This window comes from Alosa pseudoharengus, unplaced genomic scaffold, assembly GCF_046254945.1.
Source record: "Alosa pseudoharengus isolate Yale_2024_CS ecotype anadromous, Long Island Sound unplaced genomic scaffold, YU_APseudo_1.1 YU_APseudo_1.1_scf_6, whole genome shotgun sequence".
Taxonomy (NCBI): Eukaryota; Metazoa; Chordata; class Actinopteri; order Clupeiformes; family Clupeidae; genus Alosa; species Alosa pseudoharengus.
This window is the reverse complement of record NW_027468848.1, coordinates 4,897,091-4,918,836: the sequence shown is the minus strand read 5'-3', so window position 1 is coordinate 4,918,836 and position 21,746 is coordinate 4,897,091. Positions and strand designations below refer to the sequence as shown.

The following is a 21,746-nucleotide window of genomic DNA, read 5'->3' as shown; positions in this document are numbered from 1 at the left end:
TATTGCGTTTGGGTTTATTTGTGTTGTGTACTTTCTTTCCATATTCACGTTGAGCACTATAAGGTGACTCTTTGGAGTTGGATGTTTAGACTACTCTCCACTGTCTGGTTGGAAGATGATGTTGATAAATAAACTTTCTTTTATGCAAACATCACTTTGATACCACAGGTTGCATGCATTCTTTTACAGATAATTAATTGCTTGTTTACGCGTATCTGCTGATTCAAAAACTGATCTGGCACAGATGTAAATGCTTTCTGGGTAGTCTCCAAGAACTGGATTTGTCCTATGCAATCACTGTTTTATTTTGCTTTTTGCAGGATAACTAACTTTTATATAATTATGCAATACATAACTAAAAAAAAGTTATTAAATAAATAACTTTTACATAATTATTTTGCAATCCTTTGCCAAGTAGACAGAGTAGGCAGGCCTATGTGCAACAATTATATATCATATCCTATAATAATCACCCAATATAACTATTTTTTCTGTTTGGACCGCTAAAGTGGAAAGGAAATCAGAAAATTCCTCTAGGAATTCAGTATATAAGTAAGTATAATAACTATACTTTGTGCCATGGTCTGGCGTAGCGTACTCTGATCTGGGAACAGAACCCATGGATTGTTTGATGTGCGTTTCCATAACGACCAGCGGAGACATTAAAAGAGCGGAAGTGGCTTTTTATCAATCCTATCGCAGCGTAAACGTAGGCTACCTAAAACCTTGTTTTAACTTCTAAGCTGGTAAAGAAAAACATTGCATTAAATTACATCGACCGTGAGGTAGTTTAGAGATTGTCGTATTGACCCCATTGCATTATTTCTGGGACAACGTCGCCAAAGTCAGAGGACTGCACTCTGTAAGTGAACCTCACAACCGTTTTTATCGGGTAAAGAGACATTTTATTTTATCTAGAGACGTTTATTTTATCTACCTAGATATTTTGCTAACTCATTTTAATTTTTCCTATGTTGCTGGTATTTCAATGACAGACCAGAATTCCCTTGGCTAAATCATCTGGATTTTGGAAGTTTGCCAACAATGGAGAGTCCTCATATTGGTGTTGTCCGGGATTCCATGTTGACTAACCCACGTTTAATACGGGTAAGATTCACTTGAGTGGGCCTGTAGCAAAATTTATGTAAGCTAAACGTATTGCTGAAGCATAGAAATATCACTAGAGGGTACTGTTGCTCTCCAAGTGTGGAGTTGTGTGGGACATACTCTAGCAGGCCTACCATAGCAGCCTACTACAGGGGTGTGCTGGGATGAGCATCCAACACTGGAGGTTTCTCTAGGCCTAGGGCAGTGTTTCAAACTTTTTTTCTGGGGACCCACTTTTTAAAAATGACAGACTATCGCCACCCAACTCGTGACTGTGGTAGTTTACAAACTAGACCAGTGGTTCTCAAACTTTTTCTTTCATTCCCCACTTGTATCAAGGGGACATTCTCGAGCCCCACCTGTCCCTCATCGCTCTAAGAAAGTGGTAGGTCAAGCTTAAAATTGTCAAATTTATTGAAATAATGACAAGTCTTAAATATATCCTCTTCAACAGAGTTAAAATCAGCTGGTGCTGCAGAAATAATAATAAATAAATACATAACACACATATTTCTGTTTTCCAGCAACATATTAGGAAGCATAGGCCATTTTACAGCATTGTACAATATATTCAATGAAATACCAACATGCTGCATTAAATGGATCCATGATCCAGTCATACTGAGCACTGCTGGTTGGGAAATATTTTTGAAATAAACTTTGCAGGGATGTGATGCAGGCCTACTGTTTAATACATGGGATCACAAGAGTGCCTCCCAATCAGACGTTTCAGCGATTTCGCTCAGAAATCTCAAAGGCATAATACTGTCGCGATCGAGGCGCCTGTCCCATAGGCCTACTCAAGTTTTTTTGGTGAATGCAGTAGGCTAATCTTATTTGCTAGGTGAGGTAGGTGCTTGTCTTTGCCTTGTAACTGGACATTTAACTCAAATGTATCGCTAAGATATATCAAATATATCGCTAAGATAGGCCAGCTTCGTCAAGAAATGTTCATTAGTGAACGTGCTTGCAGATTCAAACATGCGCTCTTCCTCCAAGAAGAGGCAACTCGGAGCTCAAACACGCGCGACAGCACTTTACCTCGGGAAAGCCACCTTGCCTCGCTGTGAAACAGTACAGCCTTTTGGTCAGCTACCATCTATATCCCTGTGAATAACACAGTGCGTCCATTGCGCATCGGGTGCTACCTGGGCCCAGGCTACAGATAAAAAATAAATAAAATAAAAAACTCCTGTTTTTCACGTCAGTTCGCGCCTCACCTGGCATGTCTGGGTCGCGACGTGCGCGCACAGCGTTTGAAGCCCAATTCATGCGTCCAGCAAATTGAGACTGTGTCACGCATAATCAATGCTTGCTCAAAAAAAAGTTGGTCGCAATGTTTGAATGATGTTTGTATTCACTGGAAATCATACGGACCTAGCAGTAGTCTACAAATAGGCTACCAAACAGGTTACCTATCATTACCACACAAAGCAGGCCTACATTTCATTGCTGTGGACTGATCTGTTATCGGAGATTTCATTAGCCATATTTGAAAGAGTGTTAACGTTACCTTCACTAACGTTAACGTTATCCACTGCGGTAGCCTACGTTAGTGGTGGCTATGCCCAAAGCTCATACAACAAAATAAAGTCTGTTATTTACAAATACAGTGTTATTTTATTCCATACAACAAAGTAATTGCGGAGGAGGTCAAACCTAAATGTGGCTTTATCATACAACATTACAGCGAAGGTTAACGTGGGGTTGTTTCGCTCCAAGGCCTTTTGGTGCTGTTAATTGGTGGTGGTGTTTGGGTAGGTGAGTTTGATGTAGGCTACTATTATCTTGTTTTTGGAAGGTTAGCAAGGTCTGTCGTTTTCTTAGGGCGATGGATGGTATGCCGGCTGTCTTTCCTTCAGACAGCAGATGGCGCCAAATAGACGCTAGTCAAGAGTCTGCTAGAGCGCCAGCAGGTTGCAGTGAATTACCTCTCGCAGCTGACCACATGGGGATGAAGCGTCTCTGAATTCGCTTTCCAAATTAAGCTTGGTTTGGAACACAACAGTACGTCATGAGGCAAATTTCCCAGCATGCAATTTTATTATTCTGTCATATTGATTACTGTTCATTGGTCCTTGTTGACTAGATTTGAGAACTTTGGTTTCTAATCAGTCAAGAACCTGTTTGGTGTATTAGATTATGGTTATGGTTATGGTTATGGTTATGGATTTAGCAGACGCCTTTGTCCAAAGCGACATATAAATACAAAACAACATAATAATATTTAAAAATGAACAGGGAACAGATTAAAATCTAGGTCAAATATAGTAAGGAGAATAGTTGTAGTACACAATAATATCAATTCAATCAATAGCCTAATAAAAAAGCAATGTAAAAAAGGGGAAAGGCAATAATAAAAACAATAATGTCAATTCAATCAATAATATAAAACAATAACATGCTAAGACTACATTAAGGAGAATATCAATAATAAACAATAATGTCAAATTAATTAACAGCCCAATTAAAATAAAACAACATTATATAAACCATAACACATAAGCGCTTAAACAACTAAGTATATGTTGAATAGGAATGTCTTTAGACCCCTCTTAAACGACCCAAAACTACCACAGGAACGGAGACCACTGGGCAGTTCATTCCACCAACATGGAACCACTGAAGAAAAGAGTCTGGAATTAGACCCAGTTTTTATGACTTTTATGAGATTTTATGAATTTTATGAGATTATGTTAGATGTTAGATGTGAAATGGAGAAGGTTGTGTTTGTGTGTGTGTGTGTGTGTGTGTGTGTGTGTGTGTTAATACGCAGATGAACTCTGGGGTTACCACTAAGCTGTATCAGCCACTGTTTAAAATCCCTAAAGCACACAGGAGTGCCACAGAGAAAACAAAAGTTTACATAGGAGAGGGCAATTCACTCTCTCTTTCACAGACACACACACACACACACACACACACACCAAATGTTTTGTGATTCTCCCTATTTCTCTCTTTCATATTCAAATTTCAAATGAACTTTTTGGGGACAACTGTTGACTATCACAAAGTGACCAAAGCGCAGATGTGTCAAACACTATCCAGACAGATATACAAATGCCTGACAAATAGATAGAAAGAATACCAGACAAAAGAAGGACAAAGGATTGGCCACTTTCCACTGTGACCATGGATGCATATTGTGCCACCAGCATAGTGACCTGTCATTATGGAATATTCATATATTAACAACAAGAAGACCTAATTCATAGAAGATCAATTATACAGTGTCTTTAAAAAGTATTCACCCCCCCCCTTGGATATTTCACAATTTATTTCTTTAATAAATTTAATCTTTTTTCAATTTAATTTTGTTACAATAATTTACAAAAATACCCTCTTTAATGTCAAAGTGAAAGCAAATTTCTACAAAGTAATGTTAATTCATTACAATTATATAATGCAAAATAAGCGATTGAGCAAAATAGGTAATAAGTGACCTAAGTAATAATATGACCATAAGTAATAATATGACCTAAATCAACAGCAGTCCAGCCAATTGGTGCTAATAGTCTTACAACTGAAATGGAGATCGCCTGAGTGCAGTGAATGTGTATAGTATAGTAATATAGACACCTGTGAATGTGTATAGTTAGTATAGTAATATAGACACCTGTGTCTGGAAGGTCCAGTCACTCAATCAGTATTCCTGGCTATAATTCCACCGTGTAGACAAAATAACACCCCAAACAGCTCTAAGAAAAGGTTATGGAAAAGCATAAGTGAAGGGAAGGATACAAAAAAAAGTTTCCTTGGAGTTCAGTGAAATAGATAGATAGATACTTAGATACTTTATTGATCCCCAAGGGGAATGTAAGGAATATGGTAAATGTAAATATCTGCCTAGAGGAGGCAGGCCCCACAAACTGAGTGACCGCTCAAGAAGAATAATGGTAGAGAAGGCCACCAAGGCACCTATGACAACTCTGAAGAAGTTAAAAGCTTCAACAGCTGAGATGGCAGAAACTATGCATACGGCCACCCTTGCCCAATTTTTTTACCAGGCAGAGCTCTATGGATGAGTGGCAAAGCGCTTATTAAATCTGGACTAAATTTCACCCAAAGACAAGTGGGAGACTCAAAGGTCAAATGGAAAAAGGTTTGTTGGTATGATGAGACCAAAATCAAAATCAAGCTTTTTGGTCATCAGACTTGATGATATTTTTGGCGGACACCAAACACTGCACATCATCAATCCTGTAGAAAATCTGTGGCTGGACTTAAAAAGGGCTTTTCACACCCGATCCCCTTGAAAATGGAGTAAAATTGCAGTATCCAGGTGTGCAAGCCTTGAGACCTATCCACGCAGACTACATGCTTTAATTGTGGCCAAAGGTGCATCTACTCAATGCTGACTTGAAGGGGGTGAATATTTATGCAATCGCTTATTTTTTATCATATACTGTATTTCTAATTAATTAACATTACTTTGTAGAATTTGTTTTCACTTTGACATTAAAGAGGGGATTTTTGTAAATTATTGTAAAAAAGGTCAAGCTTGATCAAGATTCAATTTATAAAAACAGTAAAAGTGGAAATATCCAAGGGGGAGTATACTGTTTATAGGTTAAAAAAAAATACAAAATAAAAGATGAAGCTTGCTATAATGTAAAAACTTAAGAAAGAAAACAGAGGAACTTAACATGCATTGACATGCAGTGACTTGGACATTTCCCTGGTGTTTTAAAGTGAACAGCACTTGTTTATTGCTATTATAAAAAATGTTTTGAAAAAAAATATTATTAGAGTAATATAAAGTCATTCACTTACATTTGATGTGAAAATAATGGTAGGTTTTTGGGTTATATATGTTTAAAGTATTCATAAAGAGTTTAGCAGACATAGGCCTAGGCTAAGGGATTATTTCTTGCACAGAAGTTGCTCTTAGTGTCTACATTTGTCAGGTACCAGGGGGTACCAGCACATGAAGTCTCAGTCGTATCTTAATCAGTTTGTTTTTTCATTCATTCTGGTTTGGTCATCTTCCTTTTCCTTTGTCCTCTTTGATGTGCATCGGCTGCAGTATCTTAACGTGCTCAGGGTGTGATGTGCATCGGCTGCAGTATCTTAACGTGTTCAGGGTGTGATGTGCATCGGCTGCAATATCGCGTCTCTAGTCCTAGGCTTGTATGTTAAAAAAAAAAATGAAATAGTCGAAATGGCTCAAGCATCTGCTAAAGAAATCTTAGACCCTACTCTCTCTCTCTCTTCTGTGTGTTTGTGTATGTGTCAGTGTGTGTGTGCGTGTGTGAATACTCTGCTCCGTTGACCCCAGCCCTAGCCTCTGCTGCCCTCTCCCTCGTCTGGGGACGCTCTTGTTGCGGAGGTCGCTGCCTGTTAATAAAGCTGCTCTTGTTGCGGAGGTCCCTGCCTGTTAATAAAGCCACAAAGCAGACAGACTGCCAGTAAATGAGAGCATCCAACACAAAAGGCCACCAGAGCAGCACTAAATTAGCCCAGAAAGAGAGCTTTAACAGCCGCTAATCTGCTTCTGATTGCCCCTTTCAGCCCATTGTGTCTCCACTCTCTGCGCTCGGGAGTAAAAAGCCGGGAGAGGAGAGGTGTTGGCCAGAGTGCTCTGAACACGTCGTCTCTGGACGGCCTAAATGATTCCATGAGCAGATTAAAATGGCTAAGCGGATTAGGGAGCCGCCCAGGAGCACACAGAAGCTCCCAACACACAACAGCAGCACGGCGGCCTTCTCTCCTCAGCCAGTGGGGAGGTGCACACAGAGATACTGACACACACACACACACACACACACACACACACACACACACACATTCAGGCTTATGGTGACTCGGCAAGTAGCCACACAGACACATGTAGGCAAGTAGCATGGCATCATTGTGCTCCTTCATAGCACAGACTACCCACCATAACCGTCAGCTTTAATCTGTTCACATATTGGCCTGTGATAAAGCTGTGACAGTGTCAGTGCTCTGGTAGGAAGTATGCCTAATCAGTATGTAGTGTTCCAATGAGAATCTGACGGGGATCCTGAGGTACATGTGAAGGGTGTGGTTGGTCAGTCGAAGAGCCTGGTGTCCCGATGAGAGACTGTGATTGATCAGAACTAATGCTACGTTTACACGAGGCCGGCTATTTTCATAAACAGACATTTCACCCTCTCCGTTTTCAAAAATAACATTGTGCACACCTGTCAGTTTTCAGAAAAGTTTTCCTTTACACTAACCCAGGTATATGCCTCCAAGAGCATGCCAAACCTGTACGTGGCAGTGTAACGAGAAGCTCAAGCCCATGTTAGCCAATCAGAATCCCGAAAATATCAACAACAGCAACGAATCACTTACTCTTTCACTTTTGAACTGACTAAAAATCTCTGCCTCGTCACATCATCTCCGTTTCTACCTCTTTGGACGCAAACGAACAAACAGAGTTTTCCCAAAAAAACCATCAGCCCGGAGTTTTTAAAAACTCTGTTTGCGGGGGGATAAAACCTCCGTTTGCGTCTAAATGACAGGGTCAAACGCAGAAAAACATCACCGGTTGCATCGTTTCGTTTCCGTCGTCTAAACTGGGCCTAAGTGATCAGTGTTCCTTTTGGAGGTTCTCCCATTCAGTGTTCTGGTGAGAAGCTAGAGTAACTCAGTGTTCTGGTGAGAAGCTAGTGTTCTGGTGAGAAGCTAGAGTAACTCAGTGTTCTGGTGAGAAGCTAGTGTTCTGGTGAGAAGCTAGAGTAACTCAGTGTTCTGGTGAGAAGCTAGAGTAACTCAACTCTGTGATTGGTTTACAACTGGTCAATGTTCAGCTGAGAGGCTGTGATTGGGCATTGTTCAGGTGACAGGCTGTCATTGGTCCTTGTTGAGGTAAAAGATTGTGATCAGTCTCCGGACTTCATGATTCACTCTGGCAGCGATCAGCTGTTTCATCCTGTGCTCAGTGTCCTTGCGTGGAGTGGAGCAGTCTGGCTTAATTACCCCACGCTCGGCGCCCCTTTACCCCGCCCTTCAGCTGTCAATCATGTGGCGCTGGTGACGTAGAAGAGGGAGCGTAGAGCGAACAGGAAGTGGACTCCTGGGGCGGCCCCTCAGCATCCTGCTGAATGGGATCACAGAGCGGCGCTCAGCTGTCAGCAGCAGTCTCAGACGGACGAGAGTCAACACAGTGAACCTGTCAAAGCACCTCACAGAGAGTCAAGACAGAGTGAACCTGTCAAAGCACCTCACAGAGGGGCTGAGACAGATGAGAGGAGGAGTGGAGGGAGAGAGAGAGAGAGAGAGAAGAAAGAGTGTAAGACTGCTATGCTGCCATGGCACCTCATGGAGGTCAGCACATGCCCATATGTATATATAAGTATAAGTGATCCGGTGAGGGAAATTTGGTCTCTGCATTTATCCCAATCCGTGAATTAGTGAAACACACTCAGCACACAGTGAACACACAGTGAGGTGAAGCACACACTAATCCCAGCGCAGTGAGCTGCCTGCATCAACAGCGGCGCTCGGGGAGCAGTGAGGGGTTAGGTGCCTTGCTCAAGGAGAGAGAGATGGAGGAGAGAGAGACGGAGGAGAGAGAGATGAGGAGAGAGAGATGGAGGAGAGAGAGACGGAGGAGAGAGAGATGGAGGGCGCGTGTAAACGGAGCTAATCTGTGAGTTTACCTCAGAGCGGAGTTCAAACTGAAGAAAGAGAGGAGACAGAGAGAAAGAGTAAACATTCTGGGTGTGTGTGTGTGTGTGTGTGTGAAACCGTGCCTGCCTGTCAGAGTCCGTTACTGAGGTGTTGCTCACCCACTTAAAGGGAAGCGAGCGGATGGGGGGGGGGCAGTGAAACAGCACCAACCTGTCATTGCTCCTCTACAACAGCTTCAAACACTGATGAGACAAGAGACAGAAGTGTGTGTGTGTGTGTGTGTGTGAGTGAGAAAGCCAATCTGTCAATGAGCCTGACTGATGTGTTCAAACACTGCTGATTTCTCCATGCGGTGACGATCCGCTCCTAACCATCATCAGGGTATTGCTTTGAATATTTTATGCTAATGCTATCGTTTTAAGATTAAGAGTAATTAGCATGCGTGGCGGACGCACGTGTGTGTGTGTGTGTGTGTGTGTGTCTTTCATGTGTGTGTGTGAAGAGAAGGCGCAGGCACGGGTCTCTGACGAGAGACATCTGTCAGGTAGAGAGACGCCACAGGCCCTGAAGCTGATTGGTGCGCTGTGCTACATGACGATGATGATGATGATGGTGATGAAGATGAGTGTGAAAGCTGTCACTCATCAGAGAGCGTACTGTACAGCCCAGTACAGCGGATTACAGCAGCCGCAGTGGGCCAGGAGAGGAGAAACACACACACACACACACGTACACACACACACACACACACACATATCTACACCATACACGCATGGTCACAGGAGATAGCCGTGTATGATTCCGAACGCATAGAGGATTCCAGTACGCCTACAGACCCAGGAGAGGAGAAACACACACACACACACACACACACACACACAGCTTTGTAGTCCACACTGCTTCAGCAGAAACAGGTTGAGGGACTTTGTTGTTTTAGTTGTGCGCTGGTGCTAACTAATGTTTGTTTGTTATTTATTTGTTTTGTTTGTTGTGTTTCATGACACATTTTTCCGAGACGTACTGTACTGCATTTATTTAGAGTGTCTTCACACTCTTACTTACTTTGTGTGGTATGTGTGTGTGTGTGTGTGTGTGTGTGTGTGTGTGTGTGTGTGTGTGTGTGTGTGTGTGTGTGTGTGTGTGTGATACAGCCCTCCCTGGGAAGGTCCAAGTCAAAAGGTCTGGCGTGCCCAGGACCAGATTTTGTATACGGGATGGTGACCACCATTCAAGATGGAGGTGTAGCTGAAGGTAACACATACACATTCACACATGCATGCACAATCACACACACGCACGCACGCACACACACGCACAATCACACACACGCACGCACACGCACACACATGCATGCACGCTCACACACATGCACACACACATACACTTATCTTCTCTCTCTTCTACTCTCCTTTTTCTCTCTTCTCTCTCTCCTCTCCCTCCCTCAACTCACCTCTCCTTTTTCCACTCACCTCTCTTCCTCTCCTCTCTTCCTCACCTCTCTCCTCTCTTCTCTTCTCCTCCTCTCTTCCTCACCTCTCCCCTTTCTTCCTCTCTTCTTCTCCTCCTCTCTTCCTCACCTCTCCTCTCCTCCTCTCCTCTCCTCTCTTCTCTTTTCCTCTCTTCCTCACCTCTCTTCTCTCCTCCTCTCTTCTCTTCTCCTCCTCACCTCTCCCCTTTCTCCTCCTCCTCTCCTCTCCTCCTCTTCTCTTCTCCTCCTCTCTTCCTCACCTCTCTCCTCTCCTCCTCTCTTCTCTACCTCTCCTCTCCTCCTCTCTTCCTCACCTCTCTCCTCTCCTCCTCTCTTCTCCTCCTCTCCTCTCTTCCTCACCTCTCCCCTTTCTTCCTCTCTTTCTCACCTCTCTCCTCCTCTCTTCTCCTCCTCTCCTCCTCTTCTCTCCTCCTCTCCTCCTCTCCTCTCCTCCTCTTCTCTTCTCCTCCTCTCCTCTCCTCTCCTCCTCTATTCTCTCCTCCTCTTCTCTCCTCCTCTCCTCCTCTCCTCTCCTCCTCTCTTCTCCTCCTCTCCTCTGGTGTTCTCCATCTCATCTCTGCCCCTGGTCTCTCTCCCTCCTCAGCCATCTCTAATTGGCACTGCCCGTCAGCTGAGGGCCAGCGTTCTGGCGCCCCCCACAGGCCGGAGAGGGACTTTGTGTGTCTGAACCGTGAGGGGGTGAAGTCGGGCGTGGTCACGGCCAAGGAGCTGCGGCAGTACCGGGACACGCATGACATCAGGCGCCCGCCGCCCGCCCGTGGAGTCACCCGCCGCTCCATGCCAACCCTCGTGCCCCCTGACCTAACCTTTGGCATCTCCACACGGTCAGCCATGCACGCACGCACACACACACACGCACGCACACACACACGCACACGCACGCACACACACGCACACACGCACACACGCACACACGCACGCACGCACACACACACACGCACGCACACACACACGCACACACGCACGCACGCACACACACGCACGCACGCACGCACACACACACACGCACGCACACACACATGTGTGCGCGCACACACACACTAGCACTCACTCACACTCACTCACACACACACACACACACACACACTCACACTCACACACACTCACTCACTCACACTCGCACACACTCACACACTCACTCTCAGTGGGACGGCTACGCACACACTGTAACAGCCAGTGCTCCTATCATTGATGCCAATTAATCAGCCTGATTGCCAGTCCATAAACATACACACACAGTTGGACATCTAGGAGCGAGCGCGCGCACGCACGCACACACACACACACACACACACACACACACACACACAGAGTGAGAGGGCTATCCATACATGCATACACACACACACACACACACACACACACAGTGAGACAGCTACGGGCACACACACATACAGTGAGAGTGCTATCCACACACACACACACACACACACAGTGAGACATCAACATGTACGCGCACTCACACACACAGTTGGACAGTTGCATGCATGCACAAGCACACACACACACACACACACACATTGTTCTTGCTGGAGCTATGGACTGGTATCTGTGGCATTTCTGTATCCTCTTGCTTGCACACACACACACACACACACACTTGAAGTTTCTCTCTCTGAAGTGTACATGCCTCTCTCCTGGGAATGCTCCTTTGTTCGTGAGTGTGTGTGTGTGTGTGTGTGTGTGTGGGACAGGCCATGTTATCATGTTATTTATAGGTTTAAAGAAAATGAGAAGTCCTTGAATTAATAAATTCACAAGTGGAGCTACAAGAAGAAATGCCAGCACTTATTCCCTTCCACACTGATCCACGCTGATGCTCTGAACACACACACACACACACACACATAGATGAGAGTACCACAGGCACCTGTTCACACACACACACACACACACTGCTGCCTCTGAATGAGTTGGACAGCAAATCAAGACCAGTGTGTGTTTCAGGATAAGGTCAAATGTGTGCATTATAAAAGAGGGTGAAGTGTGCCTGCGTGTTTTAAGGGACAGATGTGTATAGTAAAAAGGAAGTATGTCACAATAAAAGTGTACATTTAAATATGTCAATGAAAAACCTGCTACAGTGAGCTGAAACTGAGTGTGTATTTTAAAGTGTTGTGTTTAGTCTTGCCTGGTAGAGGGATGTTTATATATGTGGTGTGTGTGAGAGAGAAACTACTAACCCATGCGTTTGTGTGTAAACTACTGACCCATGCGTGTGTGTAAACTACTGACCCATGCTGTGTGTGTGGACTACTGACCCATGCTGTGAGTGTAGACTACTGACCCATGCTGTGTGTGTGTAAACTACTGACCCATGCTGTGTGTGTGTAAACTACTGACCCATGCTGTGTGTGTAGACTACTGACCCATGCTGTGTGTGTGTAGACTACTGACCCATGCTGTGTGTGTAGACTACTGACCCATGCTGTGTGTGTGTAAGCTACTGACCCATGCTGTGTGTGTGTGTGTAGACTACTGACCCATGCTGTGTGTGTAGACTACTGACCCATGCTGTGTGTGTGTGTAGACTACTGACCTATGCTGTGTGTGTGTTTAAACTACTGATCCATGTGTGTGTGTAGACTACTGACCTATGCTGTGTGTGTGTGTGTAAACTACTGACCCATGTGTGTGTGTAGACTACTGACCCAGTGAGGAAAAGCAACCGAGAGAGAACAGAATCATACAGACAGCATGGAGGAGAGAGAGCGAGAGAAGAGAGGAGAGAGGAGAGAGAGAAAGGAGAGATAGAGAGGAGAGAGAGGAGAGGGAGAAGAACAGAAAGGGTGGAGTGGAGAGAGGGAGGAGAGGAGAGGGAGGAGGAGAGGAGAGAGGGGGAGGAGAGGGAGATGTTCAGATGTGCTTTAAGGTGCAGTATGTTTTGGTTTGCTGTACTCCTGTTGTTATGTGATCACTTAAAGAAATGAATGTCATTATGAGAGCACCATGAGGTCAGAGTGAGTGTTGTGTAGAGTGTACTACTGTGTGTGTCTGCTCTTATGCACTACTGTGTGTGTCTGCTCTTATGCACTACTGTGTGTGTGTCTGCATGGATGCACTACTGTGTGTGTCTGCTCTTATGCACTACTGTGTGTGTGCTCTTATGCACTACTGTGTGTGTGTCTGCTCTTATGCACTACTGTGTGTGTCTGCTCTTATGCACTACTGTGTGTGTGTCTGCTCTTATGCACTACTGTGTGTGTCTGCTCTTATGCACTACTGTGTGTGTGTCTGCTCTTATGCACTACTGTGTGTGTCTGCTCTTATGCACTACTGTGTGTGTGTCTGCTCTTATGCACTACTGTGTGTGTGTGCTCTTATGCACTACTGTGTGTGTCTGCTCTTATGCACTACTGTGTGTGTCTGCTCTTATGCACTACTGTGTGTGTGTCTGCTCTTATGCACTACTGTGTGTGTGTCTGCTCTTATGCACTACTGTGTGTGTCTGCTCTTATGCACTACTGTGTGTGTGCTCTTATGCACTACTGTGTGTGTCTGCTCTTATGCACTACTGTGTGTGTCTGCTCTTATGCACTACTGTGTGTGTCTGCATGGACTAAGTGATGGGGGCGTGGTCATGCCTACATTAACTCCTCCCCCTCGACAGGCCGTCCACGCCCATCGGGGAGCTCCTGCAGCAGCAGTACCGCCAGCGCTGGATACAGCAGCAGCTCCACACACACGCCACACTGCAGGGCCAACACCACAAGGTGTGTGTGTGTGTGTGTGTGTGTGTGTGTGTGTGTGTGTGTGTGTGTGTGTGTGTGTGTGTGTGTGTGTGTGTGTGTGTGTGCGATACAGCAGCAGCTCAACACACACGCCGCACTGCTGGGGCAACACCACAAGGTGTGTGTGTGTGTGTGTGTGTGTGTAAGATGTATGTGTGTGTGTGAGTTTAAGTAAGGAGTATAATATGTACAGTATATGGTGTTCCTCCAACTGAACAGGTTGAGTCAGACAGTGGCACCAGATCAGCGTTTTCTTTCTGGCTGAACTTTAAGTTACTTTGGATGAAATCATCTGCTCAATAATTCAAACTAAGTAAGGTAACTTAATGAATGTGTGTGTGTGTGTGTGTGCGTGTGTGTGCGCGTGGGCGTGTGTGTGTGTGTGTAGAGGCAGCTGGGGAGGATCCAGGACACTCGGACGTCAACGCTGCGGAAGAGTCGACCCACCGGTGTGAGCGCCCCTTTGTGGAAGCTGCCTCGATTCCAGCAGGTCAGCTCACCTGTGTTTGTGTGTATGGGTGTGTTTGTGTGTGTGTATGCGTGTATTTGTGTGTGTGTGTGTGTGTGTGTGTATGCGTGTGTTTCATTTGAGAGATGCACTCCTGTATGTACAGTATGTCTTCTGTGTTCTTTAGTGTATGTATGTGTAGTGTATGTTTAGTTATATGTATATATGTGTGTGTGTGTGTAATGGAGTGAATTGTGACTATATAACCAGCTGTTGTTGAACTGAGACACACACACACACACACACACACACAGCAGGTTATGTGGTGTTGTCAGTGGTCACAGCCAAAGTCCTTTTAGGCAAGTCCCTCCACTCGGCAGCCATATACCAACGTTTTATGGGCACTCATCGGGCACAGTCTTTGGGTCGAACTGCGCGTGCGCAAGGCTTCACGACACCAATCTTGCTCCAGCGGCGAGATCACAGCACATGATTGGCACAATATCTTCACAACACACCATATGATTGGCTCAATGTATTCACCTGTCGACGTTTTGCCGAGGAAGGGGTGGGATATATGTAGATAACGGCCATATTGGCGTGACAAACTAGCCCCATGCATTTCTATGGAGGATTTTTTGAGTGCTGTGTCTCCTCATTAGAAAGTCTCTGTCACAGCTGACGGGGTGTGTTGTGTTGTCAGTGGTGACAGCTGACGGGGTGTGTTGTGTTGTCAGTGGTCACAGCTGACGGGGTGTGTTGTGTTGTCAGGTGGGTCCAGCTCTGGACACGTTCAGGGATGCGGCGGCCAGACAGAGAGCCCTCAAAGCCCAGCAGGCTGATGCACCCCGAAGACCAGGAGCACTTGGACAGGGCACCAGCACCAAGGACTAGAACACACACACACACACACACACACACACACACACACACACAAAGAATCATACTCACACACCCATAATCACATGTTCAATCAGGAGCATACTTAGTGTGTACTATGAGACTGACTTTTCTGCTCAGCATTAGGTATTATGTACTCATGATTTAATCATTTTGCTTTCATTTCTAATTAGCGGTATCTTCTCTCACAATTAGGTTAGTTAAAGTCACAGTTATAGCATCTGATCACTGGCAAATTATCTGATTTGTGTTTGTGAAAATTCATAATTACTATACCTGACAAAAAAAAGAAGTTTTTCAGGACATCTTCAGTGTCTATTTCCGTTTCTCAGTCTTTTGAGGGGGGGGGGGGGGGGGGGGGGGGGTGGACGAAAAGCGCTGCTTATTGCACGTTTAAGTCCTTTAGTCTTTTGAGTCTTTTAACACAGGTGATTAAGTAATAAGCTCTGCGGGCTCAGCAAGTTAATCCTCTTTTAATCGAATGTCAGACAAAAGTGTGTGTGGGTGTTTCGGGTTGTATGCAAGCCGCCTGCCTCCGCCTCAAAACCGTTAGACAAATGACTAAGAGGAATGTGTTCACAAAGCATTCCTATTTAGTTTCCCACCTTGGATTTTCGAGCATGCCACATATATACAATCAATGCATAAATCATTATGTATTAGTGATCTGAATGATTGTCAGTAATAATTTGTTGATTGTTTTCTAGTAATAAAAAAGGTCAGACTCGCCTGTTAAAATAAACTACTTAATTGTTCATGCCTCTGTCTTGTTTATTCTTCTTATTTATTATTATTATTATTATTATTATTATTATTATTATTATTAGCTATGTATTTAGCTAGGCTACACTGTGCGACCCTGCATCCTTGCGGCGGATTGACATGTCATTCACCCAGTTGTGAAGCACAAAAAACAGTGAACACTTTTGTCACAAAAGTGTGTGGAAAATAAATGTGTGTGTGTGCGTGCGGGTGTGTGTGCGTGCGTGCGGGTGGGTGGGTGGGGGGTGTTCACTAGTATCCTCCTCCTCAATGGAGTCATCGACCTTAAAGCCGCCACCATCCAATTACAGCGAGGCGCGCTCGGTATCATGTTCAAATGACTGTTTTAAGACGGCACGGCGCGTCTGCCGGGGGACTCGTTAAAGGGTAGGTGTCCGCTAACTGACGGCGTGGAAGCCCGGAGGCTCGGTGATCATCTTTCGGATACTAGTTGTCGCTGAAGTCTGGTCTTCTGGTGGTTTGCTTTCCTACGGCATCTTTCTTGGCCCCCACAAAGGATTTAATCTTATCAGTCGTGAAGGAGAGGAAGCAGTTAGTGTTGTCCATGGTGCTGAAGTGGCTGCTCGGAACTTCTGCGTCCAGGTGCAGGAACTTTCTGCGAGAAATTCTGTAAGAACACGACTCTGTCACAGAGCAAGTAGGCTATATCCTGAAAATAGTAGTAGCTCATTTTTAAACTCTAATAGAAGACGCAAGTAGGTAAAAAAGTTTTTTTTTTACTTACCACCGAGTTACCTGACAGTGAATCTTCAGTGCAGAAAAATGATGCGTGTTTAACTTCGAGCTTAGTGGCTACTGTTTGCTTAGTCCGTAGTTGTTTAGATGTTTATTTGAGTGGTTGTTAGTTTTCGTTGTTGTTTGCGGAAGGCCTACATGTTTGTTTAATTATTTGTAAACCTCTGGACACTAGCGAAGATGGAGGTTTCTGCAAACGGCTCGAGTTTTGCCATTGAGTCCTTGCTCTCTCACAGGAGCGTGACTGTACTAACTTCCAGAGGTGGCAGCGCGGGTGGACAGTGCCGGTCCCCGGCGGCTCTGAGCCATGGGTCGGACCTGGAGTCGGAGTGCTCTTCGCTTCCCTCCCCGCGCAGGGACTCCGTGGAGGACACGGTGCAGAGACTTCCATCCTCACAAATCTCCCAGCCGAGGACTATGACTTCTTCCTTTCTTATCAGAGACATCTTGTCCGACTGCAAACCGCTAGCCACTTGCGCTCCCTACACCAGCGACGCACACCGAGCACACGAGGATGGCTTTCTGGATAAAGACCACGATTCCTCTTCAGATTGTGATTATAATGGTAAAGCAGTACGACATTGGTTACATTTGACCTCTCTCCCTCTCTGAAAAATGTGTTCGCCTATATAAATTCAGGAATTTATTTTTAGTTTTATATTCAGGTTTAACAACTATAGGCCTAGGAATCAACTAAGGAAAGTAAACATGCGAAATAATAAAAAAAATATTTTTAAACATTGCCTTATTTAATCGGCATGCAAAAATCAAATGAAATGCATCAAATTAGATAATGTGTCCATCAAATCTCAAAAAAGATACAGGCAAGGGCCTACAAGTTGGAAGTTCAGATCATGGTTGATAAGACTGCAAAAAAGGCAAGCGTTCGTTTAAATTTAAATAGCCTATGTAACACGTTGTGGAGTGACAGGCTTTAAAGAGTGAAATCTCTTTAATTCAGTGTATTCTTTCCTGGAACAGCAGTTTGGTTCGCCGTTCATCCGATTATTATCCGTCCGTTTATCTTGCAGTCTCGGTTCAGCGAGCCTCATCCCCTGTGTCTTAATTAAGGGGATTAAGCGCCACTCGCCGCTCGGATCACAATGACCGCTTGCTTTCCTCGGCGCATTTCGATATTTCTTGTGGATATCAATTACCCAATCAGACTGTAGCGGAGATGGAAACATTTGGTTAATTTAAAAGATATCGAATAATTAATTAGTTGACACCCTTGGCCTATTTTTGAAGTGATGTCTGCTTGGAGGAACAGAATGACTTTCAAGTAGACTAGGATAACGTATAGGCCAAAGATTTTTTTTACATTCCTTTTTTCTTGAAACTAGCAATTAAATACATGATTCTTTTGGCTTTCAGTTAGGGACGACACAGACCGGGAGATCTCGAGCAGTCGCGACAGCCCCACGGTACGCATGAAGAAGCCCCGGAAAGCGCGCACGGCTTTCACCGACCACCAGCTCGCGCAGTTGGAGAGGAGTTTCGAGCGGCAGAAGTACCTCAGCGTGCAGGACCGGATGGAGCTCGCGGCCACCCTCAGCTTGACGGACACACAAGTGAAGACGTGGTATCAGAACCGCAGGTGAGAGTCCAGTACACACACAAAGTTCCCATCAACAACCAGAATGAGCCATATAAAAGAAAGCATCAATGTAGGCTACAATATGGACAAGACAAAAATAACCGAATCAGAATATGAAAATAACTTGCTTGCAGTAAACTGCATTAGACTATGCTTACATTCAAATGGATATTTTTTGCATAAAACAAAGTGATAAATATTGAACATATTTTGCAACACAATGCACGTTTGTCTCTACCTCCTAATCCAGTGGCATGCAGTTTATTTTGCCACACGAAGTCTTTGTTATTTCTATGTAACATTATCACATCTAAGCCTAGACCAAATATTATGACACCAACAAGAAAAAAAACCCTGATGTAATATGGGCTAATTGACAATAATCAGTCCGACCCAGCTTTCAATTCAGAATTAGGCCTATCTGAATTCTGAACATGAATAATAAATTACTGCATGCTATTTTAATAATTCATCCCCACTTCTGTAATTACACAATCGCTATAACCATGAATTATTTAACAGTAAATTGGCTATTTGATGAGTGACGATTTGACGGATGACCGTCTGACACAGATCTCCTTCATAAATAAAATCTCGTTTGAAATTATCGTTTGAATGTTCTCACAACTAAGGGTGGTTTTAGGATCATGCATGAAGTGCATATGCTATATTTAGTTAGAAGAGCTAGGCTACATGTTTTTAATTTCAAAATAGCCTACATACCATGCAGCACAAAATAACACGTTTGCTGTTTGGTTGCAGGACGAAATGGAAAAGGCAGACTGCAGTTGGGCTCGAGCTGCTGGCCGAGGCGGGAAACTACTCGGCTCTACAGAGGATGTTCCCGTCACCATATTTCTACCCTCAAGGTCTGGTCTCCTCCCTAGACCCCGGCGCGAGCATGTACTTGTACCGGGGAGCCTCCGCGCCTCCTCCACCTCTTCAGCGCGCTCTGGTTCCGAGACTGTCCCTTCTCCACGAGCTTCAGGGCGGTGAAGCCCTGTCGGCCCCTCCCCATCTCGGGCCCCTGGCCACGGCTCTGCCCCGACCGACCCCACATCGCTGAACCAACAGAGACTGGACCCAGCCTTCCACGGTCAGGACTGAGTCGGTGACACCAGGACCATGGAGGTGCCCAATGCAAGGACTCAGATGAACCGTTGGTCCCGATCGCCCCCTCCTCTCAGGACAGACTCTGTGTGCTTTATAAACCTAGAGTCAGAACGCCACGGACTTTACATGGTCGTGAGGTTGTACATGATCAAACGAATGTAGCTTACATTATTTATTAAAACAGAAACAAGCCTCACGGTTGATACTCGTTTGTAAGCATTTCCCCACTCATACTTTCTTTGCAGCAAGATGCCCAAACGGACACTGGGTCTGTCTTCTAACGGCCTTCTCTGAGCTATTGGAGAGGTCTGTGCATGTAGTCAAATTGGCCTAGGCCCAGTCAGTGACCCACCTGCTTTTAAAACTTGAGTTGAGTTGAGGGGCAATTCATTTCCCAGAAGATAGGCCTACATTCATTTGGCAGCAGGCGTTATTTGGAATAGCCTAATATGAATCTATTAGCACATCGTTTTTATTTTTGCTTAACTGGGCTTTTCCTGTGGATTTCTCAATCAAAATAAACAAAGGGAGAATTTATATTATCGCAATATAGGCTAAATAGGTTTATCTGAAAGTCCGGCTATCTACTTATTCCGTGATTATAGGCCAGGCCTATAATTATTTCGTTTCAGCCATTGCAACCTTATCCTGTTTGTTACATCAGCATGTTTACCAGATATCTGTTGCGATTAAAAAAAAACGGTAGGCTAATAATAGAACGAAGCAAATCCATTCTTCAAAAGAATAGACACACATTTACACTGATTTGGACAGGCATGAACCGCTGCTTCAGTGGCCCTAATTTTTTTTATTTCATCAAACTCTGTAACAAAAGGCTAAACGCAGTTTTCAAACTCCCAACTTAACCACACCAACGTTATTGAGTAGAGGGCGCATAATGTTGAATTCAGAAATGTTTTCTGTTAAATAGGCCTAGCGTAGGTTATGCTATTATGTAGAGGTTATTTAGCCTACACAAAACAGTAATAGCCCAAAGCCTAGTGCAAAACAAGAGTAATCTGATTTTATATAGAGAAATAAATTGTAAAATGTTTACTTTTTTGAATAACGATAAGGATGTTGTAATGTAGGCTATTTAATGTGCAGAGTGGGTCGGGTAGTTTTAACTCGCTGAGTGGAACACAGCCCGTAGGCCTATGTTTGGCCAGGTGCCAATGCACTAAAACATGCAACAATGTTCCACAATTATCAACCAAACATATCAACACAATATCGTGCGGGCCTGATAAAATACGAAGGCAGCATAAAATGGCCATACAATATGATTAATATTTTATGAAGATGAATTCAGCCAAGCTGAAAATTGTATAAACCATGTCTGAAAGGTTCATATTACGTGTGAAAACCATTGTCCAACAAAGTCAAACAACACGATGTCAAACAACGTCTCAGTCCTCATCATTTATGCAGCTGACTGTTAAAAAGTAAAATTTAATATTTTACTGAATTTGTTAAGTGTTGGTCAGCGTGTTTTCCGGTGGTTGCGCGCGGGCAGCTGGTGGTCGAGGGCAGGAGTGACAGCTGTTCAACGACCGCGGGACCCCCCCCCCCCCCCCCACGCATGACCCCTGGCCTACCGCAACGTCTCGCTTAACGTCGCAAATTGCCCTCGAGTAATTAAACAAATTACCAATGGGCTCGGATACCTCACATACAGATAAATAAGTAAAACTCATCCACTCACAATGCGCGCGCTCCACGTCGTGCTAATTTCTCCGATTTCTCGCAGCGCTTGTCAGCGTGCTGCTGTTCACTAGCAGGTGGTGTAGGGGAAATAACCAAGAATCTGATTTGACTCTCCAAACCTCACGCCCACTCTGTTGCACCCCTGATTCAAAAACTTTAGTACCAAACTGTAAAGGGCAATTCCACGCAAAACTGTCACACCCATAGCCAACACAATGCCATGGTATTTAGTTGGCGTTATGGACATGACAGTTTTACGTGGAATTGCCCTAAAGGTTTGCTTTGATATGTAGCTTATTTTGGTAAGATGCACGCATACACACATAATATAATATTTGTAGAGGTTCAAATAGAAACCAAACATGAAACTGTTTTGGGAAATATTAAGAGATATTTTAGTTCACTGTAAAACAAACACTGGAAAACAATATAAATATCTACAGACATTTGTAGAAATATATTTCATCACATGTGCTGCCTTCTGAGTCCAAACTTTCAAGGCCATGATAACACCCCCCCCCCCCCCCTGCCCCACAC

The 21,746-nt window shown here is 44.4% G+C and overlaps 2 protein-coding genes across 2 annotated transcripts; both read left to right on the top strand.

Moving 5' to 3' along the window:
- Positions 1-1,006: 1,006 nt before the first annotated feature.
- On the top strand, positions 1,007-15,300 carry cfap77 (cilia and flagella associated protein 77). Its single transcript, XM_076270503.1, has 6 exons — positions 1,007-1,107; positions 9,858-9,957; positions 10,779-11,019; positions 13,806-13,908; positions 14,315-14,416; positions 15,146-15,300. Exons 1-6 carry the CDS (start codon positions 1,045-1,047, stop codon positions 15,266-15,268), a joined length of 732 nt encoding a protein of 243 aa, XP_076126618.1. The 5' UTR covers positions 1,007-1,044; the 3' UTR covers positions 15,269-15,300.
- A 1,672-nt stretch (positions 15,301-16,972) lies between these two features.
- On the top strand, positions 16,973-19,455 carry barhl1a (BarH-like homeobox 1a). The gene is made up of 3 exons (XM_076270619.1): positions 16,973-17,357; positions 18,167-18,389; positions 19,152-19,455. The coding sequence occupies exons 1-3, from the start codon at positions 16,973-16,975 to the stop codon at positions 19,453-19,455; spliced, it is 912 nt and encodes a 303-aa protein (XP_076126734.1).
- Positions 19,456-21,746: the final 2,291 nt, after the last annotated feature.

Excerpts from the sequence above, each read along its gene's own strand:
- barhl1a (XM_076270619.1), top strand. The coding sequence starts at position 16,973 with ATGGAGGTTTCTGCAAACGGCTCGAGTTTTGCCATTGAGTCCTTGCTC. Across the intron at positions 17,358-18,166 it reads TTCAGATTGTGATTATAATG|TTAGGGACGACACAGACCGG; the intron begins GTAAAGCAGTAC and ends TTTGGCTTTCAG. Across the intron at positions 18,390-19,151 it reads ACGTGGTATCAGAACCGCAG|GACGAAATGGAAAAGGCAGA; the intron begins GTGAGAGTCCAG and ends GTTTGGTTGCAG.
- cfap77 (XM_076270503.1), top strand. The coding sequence starts at position 1,045 with ATGGAGAGTCCTCATATTGGTGTTGTCCGGGATTCCATGTTGACTAAC. Across the intron at positions 1,108-9,857 it reads CTAACCCACGTTTAATACGG|CCCTCCCTGGGAAGGTCCAA; the intron begins GTAAGATTCACT and ends TGTGTGATACAG. Across the intron at positions 13,909-14,314 it reads TGCAGGGCCAACACCACAAG|AGGCAGCTGGGGAGGATCCA; the intron begins GTGTGTGTGTGT and ends GTGTGTGTGTAG.